The 13049-nt window shown below is 38.5% G+C and overlaps 1 protein-coding gene across 1 annotated transcript; it reads left to right on the top strand.

The window, feature by feature from the left end:
• The first annotated feature begins 766 nt into the window (after positions 1 to 766).
• mpi (mannose phosphate isomerase) lies at positions 767 to 11708 on the top strand. Its single transcript, XM_031313827.2, has 8 exons — positions 767 to 851; positions 1721 to 1848; positions 3451 to 3651; positions 4424 to 4565; positions 4752 to 4931; positions 5461 to 5634; positions 6596 to 6804; positions 8877 to 11708. Exons 1-8 carry the CDS (start codon positions 836 to 838, stop codon positions 9093 to 9095), a joined length of 1269 nt encoding a protein of 422 aa, XP_031169687.1. The 5' UTR covers positions 767 to 835; the 3' UTR covers positions 9096 to 11708.
• Positions 11709 to 13049: the final 1341 nt, after the last annotated feature.

Raw genomic sequence — 13049 nt, 5'->3', positions numbered from 1 at the left:
AGCAGCAGCAGCAGCAGCAGCAGCAGCAGCACAAAGACAGACATAAATACAGATAGATGACCTAAAACCTATAGTAATAGGTAGGCCTATATAAAACTAAAATAGAAACCATACATGTAAAAAAAATATATATAAAGTAAGAATATAAACTATACAAGACCATTAAAGAAAGAATTACAAGTGTCATGGTGTATATAATATGATTACCACTGTATGATTTAGTAATGATAATATAAGTTAATAGTTCACAAGAAATAAATAGATAAACACAATATAAAATGCGCAGCATACATAAATAATAATCAGAATATTTCTCAAACATTATGTATTTTTTTATTTGCAATATATAAATACCAATAAATCAAGCTTTTGTACAGCTTTAAAGATGTTTGCAAGCAATATGAAAAAAATACTAATAGTTAAATAGTATAGATTAGACAAAATTAGTGCCTTCTTATTTTTAAGGTCTTATATTTTGCATATATTCTTATATATATATATATATATATATATATGTATTTAATAATTATATTATAATTATAATTATAAATATTATAATAAATATATAATATAATATAATCAATATAATATAAAATAATAATATAATATATCATAATATATATAATAAATATTATATTGATGCAGTTCTTGATAATAATAATAAAAAAAGTCCAACCTTTGGTTTGGAGTCAGTCCGCCCATTCCCTTTTGTGAATTTTCCTAATAATAAAATTAACTGAGAAAAAAAAAAAAATCGAAAAAAATGAAAAAAATCTACGAAGTCGCGAGCCGAGTCGTGACGTCACCAACGGGTCTGACAGCCGACGTTGCAGCCATGGAGGAAGTGAGAGGTGAGTGAGCTCTTCTCCTTCATAACTGTTTTAAATCCTCTGTTCCGTCGATAAACATTTAGCTAGCTAATGGTGCAACGCTTTATTTATATGACATGATACCTGATACAGGTTTTTGACACGATGGGATTGAACGAAAAAGCTCGTTGTTTAGCATCCACATCAATATTTCAGCCGGCGTTTTGTTCAACGTTAATGGTTTAATGGTAGGCAGATAGTGTTTAGAGCAGCATTGTTAGCACCCTAGTGAAATAACATGCAGATAGGCCGTTTGACGACATATCATATGTACAACGTTACAGCCATACGCAAGGTATAGCTACATGTTATACAAACCGGGGAACAGACTAGTGCCTCGCAAATGTAAACCTGCTTTACTGTGTGCGTTTCTGTCAATGGACTTTGCATCGTCAGCTGGCCGGTGTTGCGCCAAATAATGAATCCCCGGCGGATCTGTTTCCCCTGTTTTACTGTTTTGTAGTGAGGGTACATATTAAGCCATGCTGTATGCGATTATTTCTCTCTGTCAACATATGCCACGCCTTATTAAACTTCACAGGTGCTCATGTTGTTAACAAACCACTTTAGTCCAAACTGTGTGTTTTGGAAGACCTGCTTTCTCCTGTCTCCTACTTATATGGGGTAACATTTTGATAATGTAATAGGTGGTTAGACAATCAGTGATAGACATACAACATACACACTCAGGTACAAATGATGTAGCTACAGTACACCTGTAGGAAGGGTAAGGTTGTTTTTTTTTTTTGCAAAGTTGAAAAGGGATCAAAGGCCCCTTGATTATACTCGATTCAGTTCTGTACTCACTTTTTGTTTTAAGAATTGCCACACTAAAGTTGGTCTCTCCTCAGTGTTTCCTCTGACCTGTGCCGTGCAAAATTATGCGTGGGGGAAGGTCGGGCTGGATAGTGAAGTGGCCAAACTCGTGGTTGGTGGAGACCCTGTAGCTGTTGTAGCGGATGGCAAGCCCTATGCAGAGGTAAGGTTATTACTGGGAAAGGTACTGGTTCAAATCACTAGACTGGTCCTTCAGCAAACCCTCTGATAGTGGTGTATTTGTATCTGTTTAAGGTGACTGACAAACAAGCAGATATATAAAATGCATGAACATGTTTTTACTACAAATTGCAGGTTGCAATATAATTAGTTTAACTGTAATTTAAAATGACATAAACTTGTCAAAATAACATGTAATCCCCCAAAAATTATTTGAAATTAAATTAAAGGATCCCCATTAGACATTTAGTGTAGCTCGTTAGGATAACTGCACTTGTGTGGAGATGGTAACACCCGTTGTCGGCATTATAGCATCTTTAAGATGTAGAAATGTTGCTCTACAGTGTTCACACACTCTGCCACAGTTCTGTACAAAGATGCATCATTCCTTCCAAATAGGACAAATCAGATGAGCCATGTGAAACTGGTATCATTTACAGGGTTTACAATGTTGTGTTATTGCTCAGTGTCTTGGCAGAGAGCCTTGTTCTTTCCATGCCTTTCACAAGTCTTTCTTTATTTAGCTACAACAGCTCTGCAAGGTTTGTCATAAAGGTCATTAGTTCAGGTTATGGCAGTGGTGACATTTTCATGTAGAGTAAGCCACATTAATGTCACATGCCATGGTTGGTTATATTTAAGCGTTCATGCTTATAGTCAGAAGGTGGTATGGCTGTTTAATCCTGCATTACAGTATCTCATTTATTAGTCTGTGACATGTTAGGCTAACAGTTTTATCCCTATTATGTTGTATCCCTATTATTACCATAAATGTTAGTTGGGGAATTAGCATGATGCCGACGACGACGACGTTTGTCTATACATTTATTCAGTTGCATTCCAGTGTTTTTATTGATTACATTTGTTTTGCCTCCAGGGAATGGACATAAACAAGCAGTGATAACAAGTTTAAACCGTGTGTGTGCATTGTTACGCAACATGACAGGGTTTATTTAAAAAGCAGCAATATGTTAATACAATAGAACATGATTTAAAAGCACATACTGTAAGTAATCTGTGGCAATAAAAAAAAAGAGAATCAGTGAGAATCTGTTATTAGAAAGGTTACAGGTTTGAGCCTCACTGATGCAGTCAACAAGTGTGTGTGTGTGCTTGAGAGACAGTACCCTTCATTTACATTTAAGGCATTAATGTAGCACTAATACAGAGTGAATTGCACTCACTGAGATACATATATATGTCCTTTAAATATATTAATTTAATGTAAATGTAAGACCTCAGACCTTTCTCTCAGCATGCCTGGGGACAATTGGGATTCCCTTAGGAAGCTTGTTAACAGAGGATAAAGGAGGGAAGTAACAGGACTGCCATGTTTAAAAAAAAAAAAAAAAAAAAAATTAGGTTTTATTTATTCTGGAATTAGTTATACCGTACTTTTAATCAGGATTAAGCACTCGTCGTTAAATTTCACATTCACTGTCCGACTTATATTTTTCCAGTTAGATCAGGATTTCAACCTTCCAGTCACAAACCTATTTCTGTAACCTTTGGTCTACTGCCTCAACACACTAACTTGAAAATCCAATATTGGACATAATTTATCCGTCTCTGCTATCTCTTCCAGCTGTGGATGGGTGCCCACCCAAAAGGTGATGCCCAGATTAAAGACAACAGGATCGCGCAGACCACTCTGGGCCAGTGGATCGCCCACTTCCCCGCCTGCCTGGGCTCCAAAGTCAAAGACACCTTCCAGGGCCAGCTGCCCTTCCTCTTCAAAGTCCTCTCTGTCAAGACAGCGTTGTCCATACAGGCCCACCCCAACAGAGTGAGTACACAAACGTGAATGTGTAAAATGACTCAATATTCTGAATTGGTGAATAAACAGTGCACTGTTTTTTGCGTTTGACTACAGCCGATTAAAATATGAACAAGAAATCATTAATTGTGATAAACTTCACCACTCAAGCATGCAACGCACATAACGCATCCAAATCTCAGAATTAACTATCGGTGGTCGAGTTGGATTATGGGTATTTTGTAGCCCCCAAGTTTTCAGAAAATGAAATTAAAACAGTGATATTTCTGGTTCTGCTGCATCGATTTTAATCGTTGGACTACTCTTAAGACATGTTGCCTTTTTTAAGAGAAGAGGGCTGAGTGGTTGGGGAAGCACAACAACAACACCTATTTGATTTGCAATGTAATTTGAACTGTCAAAGTATCTTTGGATTATTTCGTATAGTTGCTTAAAATGAGAGGTTCATTCCCATTAAACAAAATTCACTGTTCAACCAGTGGTTAGTTGGTTCAGTTCAAAGCTTAAACTCTTTATGTTGTGGTCTCTTGAAATGTCTATTTGGAACCAAGGACACTGAAAGTAGATGAAGGCAAATTTAATCAGTATTGTTACATTATGGAAATACTGTATTGAACATGATTAAAATAGTTTAAGAATGAACCACTGGCATGCTAATATTTTCCGTGTATTGTATTTGGCCCAGTTGGTTTGAACAGTATAACCATTGGCTTTGTGTATGAACGGAATAGAGTTTAGCCTACACGCTTTCTTCCCTCTTCCTTTTCTGTCATTTGGTCAGGAGTTAGCTGCTCGTCTCCATGCTCAGTTTCCGGAGCACTATCCAGACAACAACCACAAGCCGGAGATGGCCATTGCTCTCACCCGCTTTCAGGGCCTCTGTGGCTTCAGACCAGTGGAGGAGATCCTGGGATTTCTTAAATGTGAGTCCCACAGTTAGTTACTGGGGAAACATGGGGAAAAAAAGATGCTGTTTTATGGTGTCAAACCTATACATATACTGTATATTCTAAAATGGGTAGGAATGGTAAAGTACTGTACTTTGAAGGGTAAATGTTTGGCAAAAAATAAAATCATACCTTGTGCATGTGTGTGTGTGCATCCATCAGCTGTCCCAGAGTTCCATGCTCTGGTGGGCAACGAGGCAGCAGGGGAGCTGCTGTGCAGCATGGGAGATGCGGTTCACACGAGCCAGGTGCTGAAGAAGTGCTTCACCAGGATGATGAACTGTGAGAAGAAGGTGTTCGTAGATCAGCTCAACATGCTGGTCAAGAGAGTCACAGAAGAGGGTGAGGAGGCGGAGGGATGAACTAACGGCAGAAAACAAATGCAAAATCCCTGGTTTTATTCAGTTAGTTTAGTTGGTTAGTCATTAAGCATTACCAGAGTGTGGAGGTAAAGGTGTAGCATTTCATCCAGTGCTTTTCTCTGCTGCACGCACACAGTCTATTTGACCATGAGAGGATTGCTCAATATGTGGAAACATTTTTTTATTTGATCACAGTCAACAATCTGGTATCTGATGCATGTGGGTTAGAAAGAGAGATATGCACACCACCACCAAGTTGTGGTACTTACTGAAGTTCACCTAAAAACTAATACAGAGGAGAGCCAGCAACCTCGCAGGGTTAGAAAATAACAGCTGCAAGTTAAGACACTAAAATACCACCAGGAGGCACCAACATCAGACTTTTTCTAATCCTACAAAGAGGGGGCTTTAAAACAAATTTTATAAAAGGGACCGGTCAGTTGTTCTGATCTTTTGAAAACATGTTTTACTGGCATTATCACACTCGTGGGTGTTTATGACCCGTGCAGGTGCAGCAGGGAAGGACACATCAAGCAGCAACGGGGATATGCTGCTCCGTCTCCACTCCCAGTATCCCGGAGACATCGGCTGCTTCTCCATCTACTTCCTCAACCACATTGTCCTGGATCCAGGCCAGGCCATGTTTCTGGGAGCCAACGAGCCTCACGCTTACCTTTACGGAGGTCAGATGGCACTTTTTGTTTATATTCATGAGATTTAGTGCTATAGATCTTATCCAGGCCGAATGAGTACAATAATAGAATGTGCCCAAATTCCTACATTGTTGTCACTCCAGTGTCTCTCTGGTGCTCCTGTATGAAAGAGAAGCTGCAGTAGTATTAAAGGATAAGGCTGATATTTTTCTTATTGTCAACCGATCCCATGAAGCCAAAAACCAACAATGTGTAAATCCTTTCTGACTTTCCTACATTGGTACCTACTGAGTACATAAATCTTTAAGAGTGGGTCACGAATATATAATACTTTTTTTTTTTTTTTTAAAGGCTGAGTAATTTTCGAAAACAGCTAGCCACTAGCTTTTAGCAAACATTACTCAAACAGAAGTAAAAGCTGCATTTATTTGGGACTATTCATAGTTGTGGATTAATACACATTTGGTGCCATGTGAGAATTTCCAGCAGCAGGACTGTGTGTGTGTGTGTGTTTGTGTGTGTGTGTGTTTGTGTGTGTGTGTGTGTGTGTGTGTGTGTGTGTGTTTGTGTGTGTGTGTGTGTGTGTGTGTGTGTGTGCGCGCGTGTGTTTTTTTCATCTGAATGAAGAGACATGTTGGCTAGTGCAATGGTGTGGTTCATTCATGTATTTTTAATGTTTTTGGAGCTGTAAGATTTGTTGTGTTTAGTGGTAGAGTCCACCTTTATCTGGCAATGTTGCAGTGTGGGTAAATTCACACCCGTTGTCAAAAGGCATTCTGGGAAGTCACTTACTATAAAAGTAGATAAGGCAAGTGGAGGAGAAGAAATAGCTCTTGTAATGCATTTAACCCCACGGGCTGATCTAAGCTGTATAACATTGTAAGAGTATTTGAGAATTGATTTTTTTTTCTCCCTTTGAAGCAGGGTAGACTGCCCACTTTGCTTATTTAAAACTTGCTTTCCTTTTCCGTCTATTTCTCCATCCATCTAGACTGTATTGAGTGTATGGCCTGCTCAGACAACACGGTGAGGGCCGGTCTGACACCGAAATACATTGATGTCAACACGCTGTGTGAGATGCTGAACTACAGCCCAGCCCCCGCCAGCTCCAAAATCTTCCCATGTGTCCAGGACGCTTCAGATCCCTGCGTGTCCCTGTACGACCCCCCAGTGCCAGACTTTACTGTCATGAGAATACAGGTACAGTAGGAACCCTCAGCTAACTAAATGATTACACATTACGAGGCAAAGGTGTAATTTAAAAAATGGAAACTGAACTGAATGGTGATAGAAGTAAAACTCAGTAATTGTTTAGTGGATGGTATTATCTCAAAACAAAACAGCAACAGTAAAACATGAAAAGGTCACACGTTACTTTCAAGTCGTACAAGTGTTGTATGACTTGAAAGTAAAGTTGGACAGTTCTAATTTGGAGATATAATAAGTTTTATCTTAAAATGTGATGTCATTATTTTCTGCCATTATTTTTTTTTATTATTTACACCTGAGCTTTCCTATTGTGACATGTCAAAATATCTTCCCTCACACCTTTTTTAACACACATTCAGACTTGTAATTGCAGGGAGAGCCCACATAATTTCTGTGCCTTGTATTCTTAAACCATAAATTAAATTCTGCATTTATTATTTAGGTTATTTGTTACACCAGTGGTTTTCCTGCATTGACATTTTAAAACATCCGTGAAAAAAAGTCGGCTGTGGATGGCTTCAAATGTTTTGGAGACCCACCTACAGCTGCTCAACTTAAGAGCCCTAATGAGGACATCATCAAAATGTCTGTTGATGGATATCAGTGTTTCCCCTACCATTGTTTTGGGGGGACTGTCCACCCCCCCAAAAACAACCCCCCGAGCTCCCTGAAAGAATGACAAAATTTATATAATTATGCTATATATATTAAAATAAAAAAACGGATGTGCGAGTTAAAGCTGTTTTCACACATACAGGCAATTCGCTTCTCGTTCCTTGCCTTAAAAGTTCAATTCATTTTAACTATTTTCCTCTGTTGCTGAGTAACGTACGTTAACATTAGCCTGGCTCCGCCCTCCTACGTACTTCCACTCAATTTTTATTTCCCTTCAGTACTATGTCTGGGTTCGCGGTATATTCTTGGGTTTTCTCCAGCCAAATTTTTGGCGATCCAATCAGCGAACAGAGGGAGTGGCTGAGAATGATGACGTTGAGGCCGTTCGCTAGAGTTGTAGATGCGAGCGAAGCCATTCGGTCCGTTATGGCAACGTTGCCGAATATCCAGAAGTTAAAGCCTGAGCAAGAACAATATTTTGCTGAGTTGTGTTGGTGGCCATGATGTTGTGGCCCTCCTCCCCACGGGTTTCGGGAAAAGTTAGATTTTCCAGCTTGCTCCGTTCGTGGTGAAGGAGTTGGCTAAGGCTAACGCTAGCGATGCTAATGCTAAATATAAGCCTTGTCGGTCTCCCCTCTTATAGTACATGCGCATGACATACGTCACGACCAAACGTGAAGTTAACACTCAATGAAGAGTGGCCAGACTCTGTACAAATGAAATGGACCAGAGTCTGGTAGGACCAGGCTACGTTAACATTCCATGGTCTCGTGAATGTGGCATAACTGTAGCAAGCTTCTTCATAGTAACTAGCGGTAAAAAAATGTCAAAAAGGATCGGAGAAGGCGAAGAGCCTAATCAGCCAAAAATGTGTTCTTTTTTCTTCAAATTTGACCCATTTTCCAAAAGTTTCTATATTAGAAATTTGGGTTTCTATCAACCAAATGTCCAAAACAATAACGTGGATGGTTCCATACGACGGTCTTTACAAGTAAAATCAGTGATCAGTTCAATACTTTCTTTGAATTTGGGTGTTTTATTCAATTTTATAGCATTTAAAAAGAAATTGAAAAAAGTGACAAAAATGACGGAAAAAGCTTAAAAACCGTCGGGGGAAAAAACAACAAAAATGTCCAAAAAGCGCAGAAGAAAAGTGACAAAAACATCAGGAAAAGGGAAAAAACTTGGAAAAAAAGTAACAAAAACGACAGAAAAAGCAGCAGAAAAAGTTTTTTTTTTTAAATTTGGACCGAGGAAAACAAAAAGTTGCATAGTGGGCGGAACACAAGGGTTAAAAACAACAAAATCAACTTAAGAAACAACTCAAGCAAAGCCAGCCTCTGTGGACACGCTGACTGAATATCCTAGGGGAAACACTGGGGTACGATACATTATTATTAGTAATGTCTAATGAAGTTGCATCCAGAAACGTCCCGTCCGTCCTGCAGGTCCCAGCCTCGGTGAAGCAGTACACTGTGGCTCCGGTCGACAGCGCCAGCATCCTCCTGGTCATCGAAGGCGACGCCACGGCAACCTCTGCTGCCGCCCTCTCTGACGTCACGCTGAGGCGGGGCACCGTCCTGTTTGTCTCAGCCAACGAGAGCGTCTCCCTGCACATCACCTCCCAGTCAGGGATGGACATGTTCCGAGCCTGCTGCCTCCTGTAGGCGTGAGTCTGTGTGTGAAAGCTCATACTACCTGTGTTTGTTTTCCTCTGGTTTGAATCAGAAAGGTCCACGTTAAGGATTGAGCCCAATGATCGCTGTGCACTTTTTAGTAGGTAGTATGTTAAAGGAGCTTTCAGACACAGTGTCGGTGCCCGTCTGTGCCCGCAGCTCCCCCAAACCTGAATTCTCCTGCAGACTGCACTAGTCACTGCTCAAGTTCTTTCGCTTTAAAAATCCAGCTGTAATCCATTGCTGCTGGATCTTAATTGGTTTAAACTTTTTTACCTGTAGTGGTGCAATGACATCTTTTTTAAAAAGCAGACAATGTGCATATCCCAAATTCTTTATAGGTGCTAGACAGAGGACACATAGTAAGAATAAAAAGTAAAATATGTCTTCGACACTAAACAGGACCGGATATAAATAAATAAAAAGTGCATGACACCATTTCGCCGACTTGACTTGATCATGATGATTGAGTGCCTGAAATGTTGCATGAAAGTTTATTCTTGACCTTGGAAACAGCAGTTGAGAAAATAACCTCATTAGGTCAGTTTAGTAGCTGTTCTTTAACTGCTCAGAAGAAATGAAAATGTGAAAATCTGCGGTTCCATTATAACAGGGTAACACTATCTGACAAAAAGCTCTAGAACAGCTAATAATTCAAACTTTTGGTGAGATAGTTTTCTAAACAACAGAGCAAACTCTGAACATCCACTGATGAGTGTGATTGTTGAAAGCCTGGAAAAGGCTACCAAAATCACCTTTAAAATATTGTCCGTGTGCAATTTTCTTTGTTTGTAATTGGTTGTCCTTCAGTGTTTCTGTAATCTTTTCCTTTTTATTCCTAACACACACACTAACAGCTGCATGTTTTTATCCTATTAATATACATTCAAACAGCACTGAAACAGGGTGGGGGATATGTTTACACTGGTGCAGTACACTGCCACTCACTGCTTTGTACAAGTACAGTCCAGAGCCACCTTGTTGAGGACTTAGCATGTTTGTTATATGAGCCAGCAGTTAGTCTTTTCACTGGTGCAAACTAACGGTTTCATCATTTTAGATTAGCTTGAACAAGTAATTATCCACCTCTGGCGGGAAAATACATTGTTAGTATATCAACAGTAGTGTAATACTGAGATGCCTGTGCATGTTTGATTTAAAGCAGTGATACTGGAGAGGGCCTTTTCAATCAAGTATTACTGCTGTTAACTGTTACCAGCGCATGTTTACAGTCTGGAAACTTCTAAAAAATTGTAGTAAACAATCATAAAGATAAAAAAACAAAGAGGGCCTCTAACTATGGCCGTCCCAGTAAGCACGACTACATGGGAATCAGAATTGCATATTAATTCAAACTTTAAAAGTTATATATGACTACATGTACATGTACTACTGCTGCTTGTTGCATATTTATACAATTTGACCCAAACCTGTTGACACATCCACATCTTGTACAGTTGTAAAACAAAATGCTGCAATCAATTTAAAGTATTATAAGAGGAAACTTAGTCTGTATTTCTGAGTATTTGAAAACTATTTTTTACAGACTTTGCATGTTTTGTTGTTTGTACTGATACTTGACATTACATACTAAGAAATATGAACCCTGAAACTGCGCTGTATGAGGTATTTACCTGAACATTATATCATAAGGTGAGTTAATCGTGACAGTACAATCTTTTCCAACATATTGCTACAATATTGTAACTAGATTATTTCAGTATGGTGCACATTTCTCCACAATATTCCAGTTCAAACCAGGGTCCATCTGAATTCAGTCAATCATGGAGTGGATTTTCTTGTTGTAATAATTTGTATGGGTTATCTTGAATTAAATATTTTAGAACCAATGATCTATCTGCCTGCCAGCCTACCAGTGAGTAAATATTTATCTTAGTTGACCTGAATGAATGACTAGAGTGAAATGAGCCAACGCTGGTAATGCTTTGACCTACTTCATGACCATGTTAGTGATGGAGGTGGATCTGTAAGCTTGTCCTGAATGAAGATGCACTAAAACGTTGTTTGTTGTTGCTGAAATTGTTCAGAAATGGAAGACTTTTCAAGAGAGGGATGTTAATAGTAAACATCACTGCATTTTTTTTTTCCGATTATAGAACCATTAACTTCCTTTAGCTCTAGAATTGTAGAGCCTCCAATTATTTTTGTCAACAACCAACCTACTATTATTACTATTTTACTATTATACCATCTTGTCAAAATGGTTTAATTTAGTAATGTTGTAGAGGTCACTGTTTCAAACATGATCTGATCTTGATTTTTAACTTTTAATTTAACTATCACAGACTTTTGTTACTGATCTTGCTTTGCGTCACCTTTTAGTTTTATTATTTTATCGTCTAGGACTTTGCACAGAATTTCTTTTTCCTTTGACTCATGTCCTTCAAATGCACACAAAGCTGAAGGCCACACTGTTTTACCTTTATTGTTTTATTTAACTATAGTGAGAACAATTTTTGGAATATTTCTCTAGTGAGGGCATGGTTTAGCATTTTAAAATGGTTTAATATGGTGATGCTGTCGCCTGGGACTGCAGAGAACGTGTATGTAAAAGTGGTTTAATAAAGCCTGCTTCCATTACTACCCCATCTGAACTCCTTGTTTTTTGTTGGATCTGTACAGTTTGTTGTTTAAACTAGAGATCTTCAACAGGTATATCGGGCGCCTGGATAGCTCAACTTGTAGAGCGCGCGCCCATATATAGAGGTGTACTCCTCAACACAGCGGCTGCGGAGTCGACTCTGACCTGCATGTCATTCCCCCCTCTCTTTCATGGCTTCAGCTGTCCTATACAAATAAAGGCCTAAAATGCCCAAAAATAATCTTTAAAAAATAAACATGTATAAATATTTCAACAATTATGTTAATAGCTTAGTATTGTATGCACCATAAAAAAGGTATATAAAGGCTCTAGACCACCCCAAAGATTAGACACCGGCCAAAATACATTAAAGGCCTGTTAAAAGAAGCAGGTTTAGGGGCGCCTCGATGGCTCGCCTGCTGGAGCGTGCGCCCCATGTGCAGATTCTCAGTCTTCGCCACGGCGGCCGTGGGTTTGCTTTCGACCCGTTGCCCTTTGCTGCATGTTGTTTCCCCTTTCATGTCTAAGCTGTAAAGCCCGACCGATATATCAGCGGGCCGATATTATGCATTTTCCAAACTATCAGTATCGGTATTTATAATGGCTGATAAATGAATATTTAAAAAATAAAATAAAAACAGACAAAACACCCTTCAACCATGTTATGAGTGTTTGTTGTATAGTTTGTCCACCAGAGGGCGCTCTACAACGTCCCTGTTGGCAACACTCGTGTTTAACCCTTTAAGTTTCATATCTTATGTTTGTATTTTTATCCATTTTATTTATCAGAACTTTACTATATTTTGATGTTCCTCTGTTCTGTTGTGACAATAAAACAAACAAGTTTATTTTTAAATGCATTATCATATTATTTTAGTGAGGACTCATAAATAACTACAAATAACTAATGTTAGGGAAATCTGTTTGTTTTGTTATGCGTTTCTGGATTAAAAAAAAAAAAAAAATATATATATATATATATATATATATATATATATATATATATATATATATATATATATATATATATATATATATATATATATACATACATACATACATACATACACACACACACACACACACACACACACACACACACACACACACACACACACACACACACACACACACACACACACACACACACACACACACACACACACACACACACACACACACACACACACACACACACACATGCTGATATATCAGAATATCGGATTTTTAAATCACCAAATATTTGTATCGATATCGGCCTTAACAATCCTTTATCGGCCGGGCTCTACTAAGCTGTCCGATCAAATAAAGGCCTAAAATGGCAAAAAAAAAAAAAAAAAAAA

This window comes from Sander lucioperca, chromosome 7, assembly GCF_008315115.2.
Source record: "Sander lucioperca isolate FBNREF2018 chromosome 7, SLUC_FBN_1.2, whole genome shotgun sequence".
NCBI lineage: Eukaryota > Metazoa > Chordata > Actinopteri > Perciformes > Percidae > Sander > Sander lucioperca.
The sequence above is the reverse complement of the archived record's forward strand: the minus strand, read 5'-3'. Positions and strand labels throughout refer to the sequence as shown.